Source organism: Ruditapes philippinarum, unplaced genomic scaffold (genome assembly GCF_026571515.1).
Source record: "Ruditapes philippinarum isolate M1 unplaced genomic scaffold, ASM2657151v2 ctg13296_1_1_1_1, whole genome shotgun sequence".
In the NCBI taxonomy this organism is placed as follows: domain Eukaryota; kingdom Metazoa; phylum Mollusca; class Bivalvia; order Venerida; family Veneridae; genus Ruditapes; species Ruditapes philippinarum.
This window is the reverse complement of record NW_026855045.1, coordinates 3983-24978: the sequence shown is the minus strand read 5'-3', so window position 1 is coordinate 24978 and position 20996 is coordinate 3983. Positions and strand designations below refer to the sequence as shown.

Genomic DNA, 20996 nt, shown 5'->3' with positions numbered 1-20996 from the left:
AAAAACCGTTGGAGAGTTTTGAGTCATTCTTCACATTTAAAATATTTTATTCCGGAAAAAACAGAATAAGCAATTGATCTGAAATTTTCACAAAAGTTATTGGTCTAGACCTTCATCAAATGAAATATTAATCTCGAAAAATTATTTCCAGTCCCGCATGTTCAGTCCCTTAAATAAATTTGGACCTGAGACCCCCTGAAATGATGTGCAGAATTTTTGTTATGTTGCCTGCTATAGAATAACGTGGTGACTCCATCATCTATCTGTTTGACACTGTCTGTCAAAAAAACTTGTATGGACTTATCTCTTCAAAAAACTAATGGTGCAGTTTTATCCAAACTTTACAGGAATTATTATTACCAAGCCTCGTGGCATTTTCGGATTCAGTGATTTATGTCAGAGTTATGGCCCTTTAATTTTTATATAGCGATTCACCTGTGTGTTTTTTTGTGTGTGTGTGTGTGTGTTATATAGATTATATAGTGAACTTAAAAAATCTTCTTGTGAAAAACCACTTGTCCAATTTCAACCAAACTTGGCAGGATTGATCCTTGGGTGAAGGGCTTCCAAAGTTGTTCAAAGAATTTCATTCCATGCAGAAATCTGGTTGCCATGGCAACCAAAAGGAATTATAAGAATAAATTTAAAAAATCTTCTTGTAAAGACCCAAAAGGCCTAGAGCTTAGATATTTTGCATAAGGCATTGTCTGGTAGACCTCTACCAAGATTGTTCAAATTATAACCCTGGGGTCAAAATCGGCCCCGCCCCGGGGTCATTGATTTTTCACTATATGTACATATAGTAAAAACTTAAAATAACTTCTTGTAAAGACCCAAAAGGCATAGAGCTTAGATATTTTGCATAAGGCATTGTCTGGTAGACCTCTACCAAGATTATTCAAATAATAACCCTGGGGTCAAAATCGGCCCCGCCCCGGGGTAATTGATTTTCACTATATGTACATATAGTAAAAACTTAAAATAACTTCTTGTAAAGACCCAAAAGGCCTAGAGCTTAGATATTTTGCATAAGGCATTGTCTGATAGACCCTTACCAAGATTGTTCAAATTATAGCCCTGGGGTCAAAATCAGCTCCGCCCCGGGGTCATTGATTTTTCACTATATGTACATATAGTAAAAACTTAAAATACCTTCTTGTAAAGACCCAAAAGGCCTAGAGCTTAGATATTTTGCATAAGGCATTGTCTGGTAGACCTCTACTCAGATTGTTCAAATTATAGCCCTGGGGTCAAAATCGGCCCTGCCCCTGGGTCATTGGTTTTCCTTATATATGTATATAGAAAAAACTTTATAGTAAAAAAATTTCTTCTAGCAAATGCTAGAGGTTAGATATTTTGCATGAAACATTGTGAAGTGAACTTCTAGCAAGATTGTTCAAATTATAGCCCTGGGGTCAAAATTGCCCCTGCCCCGGGGTTATTGATTTTCAATATATACATATAGTAAAAAATAAAAAAATCTTATTGTCTGAAGGTACAAGGGCTTAGAGCTTGAATATTTGTTAAATGATATCATCTATAGGTACTCTACCAAAGTTGTTCAAATTTTGCCTCTTGTGTCAAAATTAGCCCCGCCCCATGGGCCATAGGTTTTCCTTATATGTATATAGTAAAAACTTAAAAAAATCACCTTCTCTAAATTTACAAAGGCTAGAGTTAAGATATTTTGCATGAAACATTATGTAGTGAACCTCTAGCAAGATTGTACACATTATAGCCCTGGGGTCAAAATTGGCCCCACCCCAGGAGTCATTGATTTTTACTATAGTACATATAGTAAAAAAAAAAAAAGAAATATTTTTGTCTGAAGGTACAAGGCATAGAGCTTTGATGTTTGCTCTATAATATATTCTATGGGTTCTCTACTAAAGTTGTTTTAATTATGCCCCTAGTGTTAAAATTGGCCCTGCCCAGGGGCAGTGATTCTCATTATGTTCACATAGTAAAAACAGAAAATAAAACAAATCTTTTCTGAATAGGAGAAAGCTACAGCTTAGATATTTGACTTGAAATGTTGTTTGGTGGACCTGTATCAAGATTGTTTTGAATTAAACCCTTGGGTCCAAAATTTTGCCCTACTTTCTTGTCCTTTAATGTACAGCAATGAAATTTTGACCATGTGCACAGTTTTAGTTGTAAAATTGTACTTTGATATCAGGTGAACTAGATTTTGATGATGTGACCTACTTTCTTGTCCTTTGATGTACAGCTATGAAATTTGAACCATGTGTACAGATTAAGATGTTAAGTGAACTTTGATTTCAGCTGACCTAGATTTTGACAAAGTGTCTTACTATGTTGTCCTTTGATGTAGTCATGAAATTTAGGCTGTGTGAAATATGACCTTCACCACCAAATTCACTAGACTCAAGTGCATTGATATATTCCTACTCTGATCTTTTATTGAGTTAACAACAGATTTAACCACTAATCTGATAATAAGAATTAGATAGGTCAGGGATCTATGCATTATGACAGTCTTCAAAATTGTATAGAAACAAAGAAAATCTGTTCCTACACTACTATTTAGTGTTGTATTAATGCGGTGGCATAGCATTTTTCTCAAATGCAATCTTGTTTTTATTTTTTTATTGTTTTGTCCGGACTAATTACTTCTGTTATACTACATATGCAATTTGACTGAAACTTTATAGGATTGATGTGTACCTCAAGTAGTTGGGCATATTTAACAGGTTTTCTGGTTCAATAATTTGATCCTTCTTGTTTATTTCAGAGACACAATGGTAAAGGCATCTATATTCATTATTTGCTTGTGTACAGTAGGAATGACTGTTTGCGTTACTTTAGAGAATCTTTTTACCAAACCATATCACAACTATGGGGTAATGACGAAGATATTGAAAGGTATAAACGACACACTACCACACCTAGTAAAGTTATACAGTATAGGAAAATCTGTTCGAGGTGAGGGCAATAAATTATTATGGACATATGAGCCGCGTCAGGACAAAACCAACATAGTGCATTTGCGACCAGCATGGATCAAGACCAGCCTGCGCATCCATGCAGTCTGATCAGGATCCATGCTGTTTGCTATCAGTTTCTCCACTTGTTATAGAGTTGGTAAGCGAACAGCATGGATCCTGATCAGACTGCGCGGAAGCGCAGGCTGGTCTGGATCCATGCTGGTCGCAAACCCACTATGTTGGTTTTGTCGTGATGCGGCTCATATGAGGTTTTTGTTTGTCTTTATATCATGATAAAATCACATAATGTTTTAGGAAATGTTTTTTTTTAAGGTTAAGCAGGAGATATAGCCACTTCCGGTGTAAGAAGTAGCTTCCAATGTTGCCAAGTAGATAGGGTCATTGACTTTAAACCAGTTGCCCCACACTGTGGTGTGTTTGAATCCTGCCAGGGACTCTTGATTTTCTTTCATGTGAAGAAGCTTACCAGAGTTGAGCTGAGGAATTGTTAGTGATTCTACTTTTCCATCTACAGGTTCTCCTTCACCAGTAAAGCTAGAAATTTAAATGACTGTATGACTATTATAAGGTTAATGACTTAACAGGATTTTTTCTCCAGGATTTTGGAATCAAAAATTGACCATATAACCCATGGAATTGTGCAATGTTTTGTAAAAAATGAGAAAAAATGCATAACTGTATATGATGGAATCTTCAAACATTTAAGCACTATAACAGTGAAGTAGCCCTTATTTTCAAAGAATTTTGAATTTTTTATTCAATATTTTTTATTTTGTAATTTTCAGAGACATAAATAACAACTCTGTAATTTTCAATTGTGGATTGGTAAAATAATATATTAATTTCAATTGCGAATATATTACGTATATAGGCTATAAGATAATCTCAAAAATATCCCTGCTTTATATAAAGCCAACAAGTCAATCAATTAATTGTATTCTCATATATATAATACCTAATATTCATTATTTCATCATTATAAATATTTAATTGCAATTCAAAATTTCACAATAGTACATGGTTGTGTACTATTGAGTGGTACTATTGACTGAGTGGTTCAGGTCTTTGACTTCATGACTTCAAGCCCCTCACTGTTGTTGTTTCCATTCCCGTCAGGGATTTAGGATAATTTCATGTAGGGAAGCTTTTGTATACAGCTAGCCTGTTAGTGCCCGAGATAATGCACTGACTATACAATAATAATTGGTCTAACTATAATTCAGGACGAGAACTGTGGGTGCTTGCCATTGGATACAACATGAGTGGTAATATGGAGTTACGTCCCAGTGTGAAATATATCGGCAATATGCATGGAAATGAGGTAAATTATAACCATCTCTCTGTCCATGACTAGAGTATATAGAGCTGCCATTGTTTAAGTGCAAAGAATATTGAGGATACATCGGTATCGGATGCAAAATATTGGCGATACACCGATATATTGATAATTACTCCTTATTTCTTGTATATTATAAGTTCACTTTCGTACCTGTTTAATGATTTAAGTAAAATACATGTTCTGTTCATACAAATATGCGGTGTCCTGTTTATAAAATGTCCTTTGCATGATGTTTTTCCTGACCATTTTTTGTCACATCACTGCTATGAAATGTGTTCATTATGTAACAACAGATTAGTGTTAGACATGGCCACCTGCTTTTGCATATGTTTTTGGGTGAATTTTCATAATTTATAGACAGTTAAATAATAAATCAAAGTTATTGCTTTTTATACCCCCAAAAACGAAGTTTGGGGGGGTATATAGGAGTCACCCGGTGGTCGGTCGGTCCAGACGTCCGTTGCATTTTCCTTGTCCTGAGCATAACTTGAAGACTAATGATTGGAATTCAATATAACTACACACAATGGCCAAGCACATTGAGAGGAAGTGCAGTGCACAAGAACCATAACTCTATCTTGACTAATTACAGAGTTATTGTCCTTTGTTACTTTTCCTTGTCCGGGGCATAACTTGAAAACTACTGGTTGGAATTCAAAACAACTTCATACAATTGTCAAACACAATAAGGGGAAGTGCAGTGCACGAGAACCATAACTCTATCTTAAGTAATTACAGAGTTATTGCCCTTTGTTACTTTTCCATTCCTTTCTTTTGTCCGGAGCATAACTTGAAGACTAATGATTGGAATTCAATATAACTACACACAATGGTCAAGCACATTGCGAGGAAGTGCAGTGCACAAGAACCATAACTCTATCTTGACTAATTACAGAGTTATTGCCCTTTGTTACTTTTCCTTGTCCGGGGCATAACTTGAAAACTACTGGTTGGAATTCAAAACAACTTCATACAATTGTCAAACACAATAAGGGGAAGTGCAGTGCACAAGAACCATAACTCTATCTAAAGTAATTACAGAGTTATTGCCCTTTGTTACTTTTCCATTCCTTTCTTTTGTCCGGACCATAACTTGAAGACTAATGGTTGGAATTCAATATTAGTACACACAATGGTCAAGCACATTGAGAGGGAGTGCAGTGCACAAGAACCATAACTCTATCTTGACTAATTACAGAGTTATTGCCCTTTGTTTCTTTTCCTTGTCCGGGGCATAACTTGAAAACTACTGGTTGGAATTCAAAACAACTTCATACAATTGTCAAACACAATAAGGGGAAGTGCAGTGCACAAGAACCATAACTCTATCTAAAGTAATTACAGAGTTATTGCCCTTTGTTACTTTTCCATTCCTTTCTTTTGTCCGGACCATAACTTGAAGACTAATGGTTGGAATTCATTATAACTTAATACAATGGTCAAGCACATTGAGAGGAAGTGCAGTGCACAAGAACCATAACTCCATCTTGACTTATTACAGAGTTACTGCCCTTTGTTACTTTTCCTTGTCCAGAGCATAATTTGAAAACTACTGTTTGAAATTCAATGCAACTTCATACAGTTGTCAAGGACATTAAAAGGAAGTGCAGTGCACAAGAGCCATAATTCCATTTTGACAAAATACAGAGTTACTGCCCTTTGATACTTTTCCTTGTCCGGAGCATAACTTAAAAAGTACTAGTTGGAATTCAAAACAACTTCATACAATGGTCAAGCACAATAAGAGGAAGTGCAGTGCACAAGAACCATAACTCCATCTTCAGTATTTATAGAGTTATTGCCCTTTGTTTCTTTTCCTTGTCTTTCTGGACTATTACAGAGTAATTCAGTAAAACTTCATCAATGGCCAACCCCATTGAAAGGAAATGCAACATACAAGAACCACAACTATCTTCAATTGCCCACAACCATAACTCTATATTTCAATTCTTTTACAAGGTATTCTGTTACTAGTAACATCCTCATTTCTGAAGCAGTTTTGTGGGGGTATTAATCACATTTAGTGATAGTTCTAGTTGATTTTGTTGTACCTTATTCCTACTTACAAGTTATGAAAGCTAGTCCAAAAAACGATCTGTACCACTATGGTGACAAAACAGCATGCTTGAGTGGGTTCACAATTTAAAATGTTTCTTAAAAAAAGATGGTTTCCTAGCTACTGACAAATTTGATTATAGTGAAGGGTTTCAGATGCTTTGATGACGTCATTAATGATGTCAAAATTAGCATGTGAATACACATTGCAGAAGATCCTAAACCATCATATTTACCTTAAAATTCACAAATGAGCTAAATTGAGATTAATATGATGGGATTTTGGTCATAAATGACGTTTTCAAATTAGTGGAATATTGACAAGATGGTAAATGTTATGTTTTTTAACGAATTGTATGAAAAAACAACATGGACCTCTAAAATTCAAAATGTCCTAAACAAGACACTGTATGTTAAAAACTATAATCTACTATGATATTTAAAAGTGTGTAGTTGGGAAATACAGTTTTCAATATAAAGGAAAGTGAATGTTTTACAGCTTTATTCCTTTTACAGGTTTTGAAGAAAGCCAATGTTTTCCAACTTTATTCCTTTCATTGGTTGTGAAGAAAGCCAATGTTTTCCAACTTTATTCCTTTTATAGGTTATGAAGAAAGCCAATGTTTTCCAACTTTATTCCTTTCATTGGTTGTGAAGAAAGTGAGTGTTTTCCAACTATATTCCTTTTACAGGGTTGTGAAGAAAGTGAATGTTTTCCAACTTTGTTCCTTTTACAGGGTTGTGAAGAAAGTGAATGTTTTCCAACTTTATTTCTTTTACAGGGTTGTGAAGAAAGTGAATGTTTTCCAACTTTGTTCCTTTTACCAGTTTACAGGGTTGTGAAGAAAGTGAATGTTGTACAACTTTATTCCTTTTGCAGGTTGTGAATAGAGAAATGCTCCTTATGCTTTCGACACATTTAATAGACCAATACCAAAGTAACAGTACTATACAGAAATTCCTCAATACAACAGTGGTACACATTATGCCATCCATGAACCCAGACGGATATGCAAAAGCCTTAAAAGGAGATTGCCATGGTGTTATTGGAAGGTTTGTTAGAAATATTTCAATAGTCATAGGGACTGTTCTAATATAGATACAAGGGGGAATGCCATAATAAGGCAGAAGCGATTTTGGGAAAAATTATCTCCGAATTTCCAACTTGGGAAGTACAAAAACTTGTGTTATTTCAGAATTTTGGGAAAACTGCATGATTTCAAAGAGAAATTTAATTGGGAACAGGCCATTTATAGGCTTCAGTTATTTAAGGTGAAAATTCACTGTAATGGGGGTTTGATATGGGACTTTTTGTTGTTGTTGGGTCATAGTAGAGGTCATAATATAATGGCGACTTTACAAATCATATTAGTAGCCAATAAAATATGTTCTATGACAAGAAAGATAGTAACATTTTACTTAGGAATCCAAAAAAGAAATAAAGAAGAAAATTTTGTTTTGGTCAGCTGTTTGATTCATATAGAATTATTTCAGGTATAATGCTGCTGGAATCGACTTGAATAGAAATTTTCCTGACCTATGGTTTAACAAGAGTGAGAAGCCAATTGCTAAGGAAACCCGTGCTGTGATGGATTGGTTACCTCAACACAATTTTGTCCTGTCAGCTAACCTGCATGGAGGCGCAATGGTTGCTAATTATCCATTTGATACCTATAAAACTGGTTAGTGTAAATATTTATCATTGTTAAAACAAAAATCATCATTGTTGTGAATCAGACTTTTACTTTGCTTTATTTATCAATACATTTTTATACACCAAAAAGGAACTTAACTAGTGTAATCATATGTTATTTGTCCATCCATCTGTCCGTCTGTCTGACTGTCTGTCTGTTAGCCACATTTGTGCAAGCTCAATGCCCTAATAGCTGCCTTCACTCTAAGTAAGGAGGATAGTAATTGCCAGTAGACGAATGCTATAAATTTTCAGGTCATTCAAAGTTCAATGGTCAAGGTTTGAGTTACACTTTCTGTATAATCCTTATCTACTTATGAACTTGAGAAGAATAGGCCTAGGTTTGTGTAAAACGTGATGAGAACATTGCCAATGACCAGTAGTTGACCCCTGGCAATTTGTATGTTGTTAAGATAAAGGTCAAATTGTCTGCTCAATTATCTAAGAATGAATGAGTTTGTAAAGTTTTGGAGGAACACATCCCATGGCCAGTAGCTGAGGCCTGTCAATATCTAGTTCATAAGGTCAAGGTCACATTGACATATAATGTAAAATCCTTTTCAGCTCAATAGAGAGAATAAGCCCATGTTTGTGCATCTTGATATTGTCATTGCCTATAGCAAGTTGATGAATGGCACCTATTGATTTTGTGTTAATTAGGTCAAAGGTCACAGTGACACAAACTCCCAGTCTGGTCAATAACTTGAGATAGAATGACTTGTGTTTGTGAAACTTGTGAATACCTCTTAAGCATTTTTTTTGTAAACTTCAATGCCCAGAGCTTAGATATTTTATTTGTAGCCATGCTTTGTCAAGTTGTGAACCTCTGAAAATTATATTAATTATGCCCCATGAATCATTATTTGCCCTGCTCTGGAAGTCACTTTATTTATGAAGACTTTTAAAAACTATAAAGTCAAGAGCTTCGATATTGGATGTAACATCAATTTGTAGTCTTCTACAAAAGTCATACAAGACCCAGAGGTCAAAATTGGACTTACCCAGGGCATCACTTCCTTCAGGTAAACAAGTAGGTAGAAAAATACATCTCTATGTAGAACCTTTTTTAAGAGATTATATATTTTGCATTTTGTATTGCCTAGTAGACCTCTACAAAAGTTTTATAAATCATGCATTAAGGTTAAAATGTTAAAACCATGGTTTAATAAATAATTTAATATTTTAAGGATAAACATTTTTCCACACAAGTTTCAAAAATGGGCCTCTTCTTTAATTGAAAGTTTGTTTTTGATTCCTAAACAAATTTTCATTAAGGCCAATATATTGTTAAACCTGTAAATATATCCTGCACTGAGTAAAATAAAGCATGCTGTTCACAGATAGGTTAAGTTTCAATCAACTGCATTATTTCTATGCTAACAATCCTGTACCTTGTCATCAAAGATAATATATGCATTGTTATATTTTATTTAAATCAGTCATTGAGTTTGTGTTTACTTTGACATAACACATGTTTTCTTTTGTTTGACAGTTAAAAACCTTTTTTGAAATAACTGTTGTTTTCTTTTGTTTGATAGTTAAAAGACCTTTTTTGAGATAACACTTGTTTTCTTCTGTTTGATAGTTAAAGACTTGTTTTGAGATAACACTTCTTTTCTTTTGTTTGACAGTTAAAAAAACTGTTTTGAGATAACACTTGTTTTCTTTTGTTTGACAGTTAAAATACCCTTTTGATATAACACTTGTTTTCTTTTGCTTGATTGTTAAAACTTTTTTTTCAGATCACACTTGTTTTGTTTTTTATAATTACAGAATATAGACACTCTGGTTCGTCAGTGAGTCCAGATGATGATACATTTAGGTTCTTGGCCTTGACTTATTCAAGGTCACATGCCAACATGGCAATAAACCAAGGGAGAGAATGTCTTGGTGATTATTTTCCAGATGGCATATCAAACGGAGCTGCGTGGTATGATATGCATGGTATGTGGATAAATGATATTTCTTTTGTTTATCTATAACATATGGAAGACTCCAGGTTATCCAGTTCCTCTATTGTGCATGTAATCAATGCCATAGCTGCATTTGAAATATTTAATTTTCTGGTAAAATTAAAGCAAACTTGAACTTTTCACACTGCAATGTTAACAGCCGATAATGCCTAAAAAAAGAAAATTTTAACTCCTGATACAGTTTCGAAAAGGCGACTCATTGGCCTTATAGCGCTGATATCTTGTTTTCTTGTGCATTAAGGTAGTTGATACAGTTAAAAAGATTAAGTGTTTTGAATGAAAGTCAAAATATCAGTTCCTATAATTTCACTACCTTTATCATAAATTATGTCTCGCATTCAGTGTTAGTTTCTTCAAGCAATAAGCATTGTACATGTTCTTAATCATTTATTAAAGCATTACATGACATATGCTTACCGTTTCCACAGAGTGAAAACTCTTTTGAATTCTGAGGCTTAATGTACCTATAAGATTACATAAGTGTATACAGAGAGGATATTAAATGAGTGTAGTTTAATACTAAATTTATTGAACGAGTTGAATATAATCATATTATGCGAGCCTCTGGCGAGCATAATATTGTTTTATTCAATGAGTTTAATAAATTTAGCATTGAATCTACACGAATATAATATTCTATTTATCACATATATAAAATAAGAACAGTAACCTGTAAAAATGAGTAATTTTTCAATGACGCGCCTATAATGTAACGCTAACATTAGCGCGCTTCAACGCTATGTTTCTATATAGCGCAAATGACGTCACGTCAAAGTGTTATTACACTAGTGTAATATTGTTTTTATTAAATGGCTTTATTACACTCCCACGCCGCGTTTTATGTGATAAATGTATATGTTTTAATATAATTTTTATTAATATCAAAATATTAATACAAAGAGGATATTCAAGTTTCTTCTATAAATACAGGATTTATTTTGATCGAGTGGTATGAAAATAGATATTTCACGAGTGGTTATGTAGTCACCAAGTGAAATATGATAATTTTCATACCAAAAGATAAAAATAAATTCTGTATTAATAGAAAAAACTTGGATTTTCTGTTTATCATATACTTTTTTCTCTTTTTTAACCTTATGAATAGGATGAATTCCCATTTAATTTTGTGTATTGGCTGAATTTAGAAGAAAGAAGTCGGGCAAGACATCAGTGAAAATATGGAAAATATGTTTCATTTATAAGTATATAATGCATGATATATTTTTTGTTGCAGGTGGCATGCAAGACTACAATTACTTGAAACATGGTATTTTCGAACTCACTTTAGAAATTTCTTGTTGTAAATATCCAAATGCTTCCGAAATTGAATACTACTGGATAGAAAATCGATGGGCTTTAATAAATCTGCTTATGGAAGTACATAGAGGTATGATTTTGTTATGCTCTTGCGGGGGTCATTTTGTTATTTGATGATTTGTCCATCCGTCCGTACATTCTGTTTTTGTCACTTGCTCATTATATTGAGAAGGAAAAAGTGATGATTTATGTTAAAAAGTAGGGACATTGCCTTCAGTCAGCATTTGACTTTTATTGATCTTGAGGTAATTAGGTCAGAGGTCAAGGTCACTGTAATACTTTGTATAAATGACTTGAAAAGGCATAAGCTTAAGTTTGTTATTTACAATGTAATTAAAAAACTAGACTTAGATAAAATTTGCATTACACTGTTAAATTATTTATTTTCGCTGCCGTGAAATTTCGCACAAATGACATAAAAAGAAATTTTGCGTGGTCTTAAATTTGGACATTTCCAATTTAAAGAAAAAAAAATACCACTTACCAATTTAATTTGAATTCATGTATCAAAGGAGCCAAAAAAATTAATATTATTATCCCCACATTGACACCTTTATTGTGTGTATGGGCCAATGATAGAGGTTGACTTCCAATAAATAATCTGACAGGTTAATCTGTTAATTGGCGTTAAGCGGCAAAATATTTAAAGAATTATGGAGGAACATGTATTGTATTTTCTGAATAGAACTTAAATCTATATAAGCAGGCATGGTATGTTTAAAACTGACCTGGGTAATAGTGTTAATTTATTTCACACTTGCCTGTCGCGACATTTCACAATAAAATTTAACTACTTGCCCCTCACTGCTTCAAGGTGTAAAAGGCATTGTTTATGATGAAGATGGAAATCCAGTTGAAGGTGTAGAGCTTGCTATTAAAGGGAGGGAATCTGTACCGTTCCGGTCGAGGAACCGTGGTGAATACTACAGGATACTAATGCCTGGCACATACACTATACTGGTAAATATCTGTCGGTTTTTAGTAATTGGTAATTCTTTTAATTAAATGAGCCGTGTTATGACATGTATGACAAAATCAACATAATGGGTTTGCAACCAGCATGGATCCAAACCAGCCTGCACATCCACGTAGTCTAATCAGGATCCATGCTGTTTGCTTACAAACCTTATTACAAGTAGAGAAACTGATAGCGAACAGCAGGGACCAATGCTGGTCTTAAACGCATTAAGTTGGTTTTGTCATGGCGCGGCTCATTAATTATAAACTTGAAATGTATGAAATTTGGTAATATGTGTCATAGGAAGAATGTCCAATGTGGGAAAGTTGAGTCATAAAATTCTTAATTGGGAAAAAGTATTTGATACTTTTTTTAACCTTCTTTCAGGCTCTTCTGGCATAATATTTTGATTGTGTGAAATAATTTTGTTTCCTACCATGCAACACAAATATCAACCAAAAACTGTAACAAATACAATAAAGTTTGACAATGCAATGAGAGGAAAGATCTGTTTTGATACTAGAATGACCTTTAGCAAATCTGTCATTTGACATCAGTTATTTCTGTTAGATTGGATAAAAAAAAATTTTGAAAGGAGAAAATAAGTGTATTTGCCTTTCGGTATGAGTCCTATATCCTAAGACACAAAAATTGATAAAAAAACATGTTGTATAACATTTGGATATATTAAGTCATGGTCTACTTTACTAAGTGGTGCATGTTACAGTAGTTGCGACTGATGATGCTTTCAATAAAATGTGAAAATTTATATGTAAAAGTACAATATTACTCAGAAATTAATAAATTTTTCTTTCTACAGAAGGAACAAGTGTGTGTTTTTAAATTTTACATTAATGGATTTAGATCGTGTGAGATGCTTATAACTTGAAGAAAAAGAGTACTGAATGGAAAATAATTTGTCATAAAGCAGTTTATGCAGGTTGCAAAATGTAAACAAAGTAGTATTTTGACTTCCTAGCAAAATACAAAATACAAAATCACTATAATTGTACTCTGCTAAAATGCAAAAGAAGCAAAAGATGTCTGAGCTGTGTATGACAAATGAGATACTTTTTGGAAACTGTACCAGGACACCCGTCCCTAGATTTGCCACTAAAATGCCACCCTTTTCAATGGTGGAGTATTTAGACAATTTTCCACCAATAATGCCACCAAAACGCCACCAAAACGCCACCCAAATCATGAAAATGGTGAAAAATTTGAGCAAGACTGATGTTATATAATTTTCCAGTTAATTCCACCTTTTTTACACTAAATGCCACCAATGAGTGGAAAATTGGTGGAGTATTTAGACAAACTTTCACCATAATGCCACCATTATGCCACCTTAGGGTGGCAAACTCATTTTCCACTAGATGCCATTTGTTTCCACTTATTGCCACCATAATGGTGGAAAATTGGTGGAGTATTTAGACAAATTTCCACCATTATGCCACCATTGAGTGGCAAACTTATTTTCCACCAAATGCCACTTATTTCCACCTTTTGCCACCATAAGGGTGGAAAATTGGTGGAGTATTTAGACACTTTTCCACCATTTTGCCACCAGATAGTGGCAAATTCAGTTTCCACTAAATGCCACCTATTTTCACCCTTTCAGAAATTTTCCACCTTGTGGGTGGCAATAGCTGGAAACTGCTTGAAAGTCACCCTGTACCCTAAATTGGAAACAAACAAATTTTAAAAATAATCCTTTTTAATGTTTCCATATGAAATTATATATTGTCTCAAAAAATAGCAAAACATTAGTCCATTTATTATCTTCAGTTTATCTTTCTATTCCTGAACGGTTTGAGTTCAGTCCTTTAGGTTGTCGGCAACTTTTCGAGCGCACAATCTAAAACAAAAAAAATTATGAATGATTAATACAATAATTAAAAACATAAGCTTACATTTTTATATTGACTATTGGATATTTCTATATTCAATTTGAGTGCATAGATATGATTAAAACACTTTAAAAAAACAGCCACTGCAGACGTGGAAGAATCAGATTTTTCTTATTTACTCCAAGGCAGAAAATATACGCAGAATCAAAATGATATTTTCATTCAGTTCATTAGTTACCTTCCAAGAACTTAAGTTTTGCCTTGTCTGCACAAGAAGGTCTGGCGTCAGACTCTCTGTTCCCTTTCCTCATACCAAACAATGAGCGGCTTTAATCTCTTCTATATTGAATAGCATTCTGTAGAGCTTTGCTGTACCTTTCTCTTTGAGGTTATGGCTTCAGTTCTGCCATCACTTGGTCCTAAAATATGATTAACAATATCAAAATAAGTAAAGACAGAAAATGATTATCAATATCTAATATGTAAAGACAGAAAATGAAACACTTTTATAAGACCTTGGTATATGTATACAACTCTAAAATTTTAAAATAAGAAAGAAATAAAGAAATACAACACATCAACACCAGTGCAGGTTGAGTAATTAATAATCTTCCAGTTTCAGTTCTTAACGAACCTTCATCAGGATAAATATTTGATAAAATTTTTCAAGCTAAAATGTACAAAAACTCTAAAATTTGTAAAACAAAATGTAAAATGCAAATTAAAGTGTCAATAAAGAGTTTGAATTAAAGTAGGTTTGTAAATAGTGACTAATAGCTATATTTATCAAGAACTGAAAAGTGTCTTATTGGGTACTGTAACACTTTTTTTCCTATTAATTCTAAAAATAACTTTGAATTAACAAGATACCTTGTAAAGCCACTGAAGATCAAATGTGTTGCTCCAGGCTGCTCCTCTTTGCTTTGTGTCTGCAAAATAATAATTCTTATTTAATGCTGTTTCTGTATGAACTGTCATTCTCCTAATAGCATGTTACTCTAGACTGTCTAGTTATGGTTTATATAATTATCTACTGCACCATGAAAGCTGAATTACAACAATGAAGGAATGAAACTTACTAATAAATCAGTTTACTGTTAATCTGCTCCACATGTGACACACAAGGAAAATTGTTTTTAGCATGAAAGTTGTAAGTAATAGGTACCTCAGGTTATCTATAGTTTGATTGATGTAATATTGTACATAATGATATTGTACTTACTGATTAATTTCTATAATTTTTTCTCAAACTTAAAATTTCTAACATATTGTATTTAAGAAATGATGAAGATCTTCCTACATTCTTTATATTCCTACATTCTTTATATGTACATTGTACATGCAGCTTTCTTTTTAGTTAAGTTACAAACAAAACAAATATAAAACACAATTTTATACAATACCACTTCATATTTTTACTGTCAAAAAAACTAAACAGTTTCTGCATAAATAACAATAATTATTGTATGTAAAGTTGTTTACCCTGAAACTTTGACTGGGAGTGATTCTGCTGTTTATCTTCTTGTCTACACATTCACACTTCAGTTAAAACTTCTCATTTCTATTAACCACACTAATAAGACTTTAAATGTTTTCTTTGAGAAATCAAAAATATGCACCCTTACATTTTAAACAAAATATCTCCAGAATTGCTACAATATCAATAATTTCCTTTGTGTTTGCAAGCTTTAACTGACCCTCAATTCCTTTGAATTCAAACTTTACAACGGTGTAACTGCATGGACAGTCCATTTTATAATTTTAAATTGTGAGGGATTTTTCCAAAAAACCATAAGCACCCATCATTTTATTTTTTACATTCATTTGAATGTATAACTATATCTAATACCTAAATAGATTGAGTAGAAATAAGCTTTTGAAAGATAATTTAGCATGCTATTTTAAGACAAATTCTACATAAAAAACATGTATAATGTTGCCTCTCCAAAATAATCAAATAGAACATTCTGGTCAGCATGAGTAAACTATTTAACCCCCATTCATAGATTACTAGATAAGAGGGCAGTAGTTTTTATCAGATCTGAGATGTATGCTGTGTAATGTTAAATCTTAGAGGATGCAGTATTTACTAGCTAGTATTTACTTATCCTGATTGTAAGAAATTTATCAGACATTATGACTTATTTACTTTTCACACCATTAATTTTTACAATAGATTTAAAGCCTCTGAAAGCATAGCACAAAAGATGTTAGAGACAATAATTTTAAACTCCACATATAACTAAATCTCATTTATGAGAAGTTACAATGCCAAGGAACCATTACTTTTTATTGCATGATTTGGGGTTTATTGCCATTTTTTACTTCTCTATGCTTAATTTTTGTCTTGATCATTAAGCTTAAAAAGTACTGGAGATATTAATTTGAAACTTCACAGATATAGATCTTTTTGAGTAATGTGCTGTGTTTAAGAACCATAACTCTTTGCATACTTTTGGAGTTATTGCCCTTTGCATTTTTCACTTTAATTATTGTTAGCATTACATGAAAAGTGTTAGTACTCACTAGATATCAGTTTAAAGTAATATTGAAGAGACAATTTATTATGTCAATTAGAAGAAAAGACAAAAGTCAAACTTTATTCAAGATTGACATTAAATATCATAGAAGAAGCAACAAACTTTATGCAGAGATATGCATTTTCTGGGCATAGAAGAACATTTCAACTATTTAATTAATGTACAGATTATAACTAAAGAACAAAGTACACTTTAAAAGCTGTAATTTTATTTTACAAGCATAGAATGGAACATAAACATTTTGACTTGATGTCAAATTTTACACCCCTAAAGAAAAGTATTGCCATAAGAAATGAGAAGTTAAGTACCCCATACTTTTCTAATTTTTCCTGATCATAATTATATGTGTTTAATGCCTGGAAAAGTGATTTTACGTCCAATTTCTGTGTCTCTTCCTGCTACTTTACAGCTGGAATTATCATACCGTTACTGTGAGGCAGTGACTTTGTATTAGAATTGTGTTCATGGCATTCTAGTATGTTTAAGAAATATGAGTTTCTGATAAAATTTTCTAACTGTTCAACTTCAATAAATTATATTTTTCATAAAAAGTTCACTTGATGCTTTGGTAGAGTACAAACTATAAACAGATTTATTTCAGTTTGGAGCTTTGACTTAAATAAATCTTAAACCCTGCAATGCACAATTATTAAATTTCTCAGTTTTTTCCACCAATTTTTATACAACCCAGAAAATAGTTAAGAGTTTGCCTTTTCGACTAAAAGTTATTCACAAAATTTTCTAAGTTTTTTTCCACTATTTTGCCACCCAGAAAATAGTTAGAGTTTCACTTTTCCACTAAAAGCCACTCATTTTCCACCTTCAAAATAAACTAAGTTTCATTTTTCACCAATTTCCACCCTTTTGCCACCATAAAAAAAGTCTATGTTCAAATTTCCACTCAATGCCACCTAAATGCCACCAAAGGATAGTGGCATTTGGTGGCAATTTTGCCACTACAGTGGAAAAAGAGTGGAATTTTGTCATTTTCCAGTTAATGCCACCTTTTTTACACTTAATGCCACCCTTTTCAGTGGAAATAGCTGGCAAGTAGTGGCAAATCTAGGGACGGGACACCAAAAATGAAAAGATTCTGAAAAATTTAAAATGATAGCATTTCTGAGGCTTGTTGTGCCTTTAAGATTATAAACTCTGACATAAGAGGAGCGGTGGCCTAGTGGTTAAGGTGTCTGCCTCTCAACCAAGGGATCATGGGTTCGAGCTCTAATCGTGTCATGACCATATTTCTTCAAATGACACCAGTACAAGTTGGTTGCAGGAAGCAGACCCGAAAATGATTAATATAAGTTGCAAGAACTTATTTCGCAATCGAGCCTAATTAAATATGTTTAAACAAATTTCTGACCTATATATCATATGTTTCAGGTCAAGTATGAAGGTTATGCTTCAGTGTCAGAGACTTTCAAAGTTGTAAATGGAGAAGTTACTCGACTTGATATTTTTCTAAAAAGGGAGACAAGTGAGGCTAGTAAAACAGTTTCCATATATAACATCCCTTTGATTGTACCTCTCTTATTTAGCATTATGAGAGTGTTTTGATTATTTTTTTATGCCTGTTAATTATGAGAAACAACATTTTAAGCTTCATTATTCAAAGAAAGGGCGAGTTACTGTACTTACCTTGGCATCGCCACCACCTTGGTTTTTTGCTTGTAAGTTGTTATCTCAATAGATACTGAAGGGAGGGTTAATTTTCAACAAAATCTTTTCCCCTTTTTTTAATTTTCTAATATAAAATTAAGGCCCCCATGGGTTTCCAAATTTAAACTCTTGAGTTTTATTTAAACCTTTAAACAGAGTTTCCCCTTTTTTTCATACTAAAAAGACACTGTTGAAAAAAGGCGATAAAACTAAACACCTGACCATGTGTTTTTAAAACAAAAGCTGAGCTAAACTTTTTTCAAAAAAGGGGTTTTTCCAAAACCCTTTTTTTCGGGTAAAATGCAAGTTTTTTACAAATAATCTTACATCTCTTTTTTGAAATTTTGAAATGATAAATTTAAGACAATTTAAAGAAAATTTTATTTACTCACTTTAATATTTGTTAAATTTGTTTGGTGAAATTTGCCGTTTAAATTTGATTTTAAAAATTTTTTAAATTGCTGAATTTGTTTTAATTTTTATAGTTGATAACCTTTACTGTTTATACAAAAGCTTCCATACAAGGTTTGGATACCATTGTTCCTATTTGCTTTAATCATTTATATAATTTTGTATTGATGTATTTACAATTTCATGCCAGTTTAAATGTTGTTGTTTTTTGTATTTTTATATTGAAATACTTTATATTCATACTTTATATTTTGCCAAATGTTATTCTTATTCTAGTCAGACGGTAATTTTTCTTAACTTTTTTGGTAAATTATACGCATTTAAAATTAAGAAGCAGTTTACCTTTTTTAATTTTTACATTTTTGAATTCTTACCTCACCTCAACCATGGTGCCATTTTACCGATAAATATTTTAATATTTCTTTGATTGTTGATTTAACCTTGCACAAATGCAAGTAGATATTAAGGTTGTTAGATTGTTGTTATTGTGTGAAATGACTGAAGGTGTAAATTTTATATCATAAATTGTGTACTTGTTGTATGGTGTGGTTGTTATGACAGAGTACAAAAATATCTCAGTTCATATTTACAAAGAATGGTGCAATTGTTCTAAACTAAGAAGTCAATATGTTATTATTAATCTTTTGTTCACAAGTTAACAAAAAATAGTTTCATTTAAGATGTAATTGTGTGTTTATTAGCTTGTCTGGTTTGAACAAAAAAGTAAAGTTTTTTTTCCCTTTGTGTCACCCTTTTACGTCATGAACGGGAGCCCCATAACTCAAAAAATTTTTAAAAAGTTCAATAAAAAACTAAGGGGCCTTTTTTATCACACTAAATGCAGTTTTTGGGAAAAGGGGGGAATTTCCAAAAAATTTTTTATTTTTGGGTTTTAGCTCCTTTTTAACTTAAAAAATTTTTATTGGAAAGGGTTTATTTTAACAGCTTTTAACAAAAAAGGTGATATTTTTGTAGATTTGCAATCCCAATATATATTTTTCCAAATTTTTTCATTGTGAATCTTAAATTAGGAAAAGGGACAAAAGAAAAAAGGGGAATTCATTCATTACGGGGAAAAAATTTTTGGGCCACAGCAAAAATAAAAACACCCCAAAAACTTTTGGGGTTAAAAACAAAAGTCAAAAAATGCCTGTTTTTTCGGGGAATCGTCTCCAGTGCTCTCTTATCATGCTGATACTTTTCAAATGAACAATTTCGTCTGTTTGTTAGAACCTCTCATAGACTTCTCTTTTTGGGGGGTTTCAGATTGATTGTGTAAAGCTGACTAATGTCTACGGCAAAGTGGTCAAGGTCGTTGTCCCTCACCGCTGTGCGTTCCAGTCTCGACTGGGACTGTGGATTTTTCCAGGGCGGAAGCTTTCCAGCTTACATTACGTCGGTGGGTCTATTCAGGTGCCCGTTCGTGCCTGAAATAATGCACGGAAGGTCACCACCAGTTAAGCTGGAAAGTCGCCATATGACCTTTACTGTGTTGGTGTGACATAAAATCCAAACCCCCAAAAAATTGCTAAACACATGTATAGGTTTGTCAGGCAACTTCGAAAAAAAAAATGTGTTACCAATTTCCTATTAATTTTGTGTAAGCTTTTTAGAAATAATGTCTTTATACACAATAGTGATTTTGTTTTATGTATATGTTAGTTCTAAAATTATTGTCCTTTGGCATACTGTACAATCTCTGCAGGGCAACACTTTTTGGGAGAAAATGTTTTTGTTGTTTCTAAGAGGTGTTGTAGAGAGGTCAAATATTTTGTGAAGTCATATATTGGGAATAGCTGATATTATTGTTGTTAAGACAAATTAAGAGGTATTTATTTGTTCTCCCCCAGAGGCTACTTCTTAGGGCTTTCACTATATTTGTTTGTTAACACCTGTGATGTTGTTGTGGGCACTACTAAATGGGTCAAAAATAAATGTGTGTGAATTTCACTAATGTAACCTATGTAATGTAATTAACCAGAAATAAAATGAACGTGTTTCCCTTAGGCCTAAGACAAATAAACCGTGAAAATATATTTAGTACCTCTTTGTATAAAAAGAAATATTTCTAATGATTTTATAGTATTGTAACTTGTATTTTTAACTTAAGTGTTCAGTTTGAAATTTCAAGTGAAAGGATAATTTTTACTTTAAGATAAGGGATTTTGTCTGTCATGTAATTTTATTGAAATTTTTAACGTTTTAAGTGAAAATTTCTTTTTAAATAGC

At 32.7% G+C, this 20996-nt stretch overlaps 1 protein-coding gene across 1 annotated transcript; it reads left to right on the top strand.

Moving 5' to 3' along the window:
- The first annotated feature begins 2758 nt into the window (after positions 1-2758).
- On the top strand, positions 2759-18269 carry LOC132741949 (carboxypeptidase D-like). The gene is made up of 8 exons (XM_060730224.1): positions 2759-2946; positions 4193-4290; positions 7244-7416; positions 7858-8045; positions 9830-10000; positions 11264-11416; positions 12161-12306; positions 18081-18269. Exons 1-8 carry the CDS (start codon positions 2763-2765, stop codon positions 18252-18254), a joined length of 1287 nt encoding a protein of 428 aa, XP_060586207.1. The 5' UTR covers positions 2759-2762; the 3' UTR covers positions 18255-18269.
- The last annotated feature ends 2727 nt before the right edge of the window (positions 18270-20996 follow it).

What these genes read in the sequence shown, in the direction of transcription:
- LOC132741949 (XM_060730224.1), top strand. Translation starts at nt 2,763, where the DNA reads ATGGTAAAGGCATCTATATTCATTATTTGCTTGTGTACAGTAGGAATG. An exon ending in GCAATATGCATGGAAATGAG is followed by an intron (nt 4,291 to 7,243) that starts GTAAATTATAAC and finishes TTCCTTTTGCAG; the next exon opens with GTTGTGAATAGAGAAATGCT. An exon ending in TGCCATGGTGTTATTGGAAG is followed by an intron (nt 7,417 to 7,857) that starts GTTTGTTAGAAA and finishes GAATTATTTCAG; the next exon opens with GTATAATGCTGCTGGAATCG.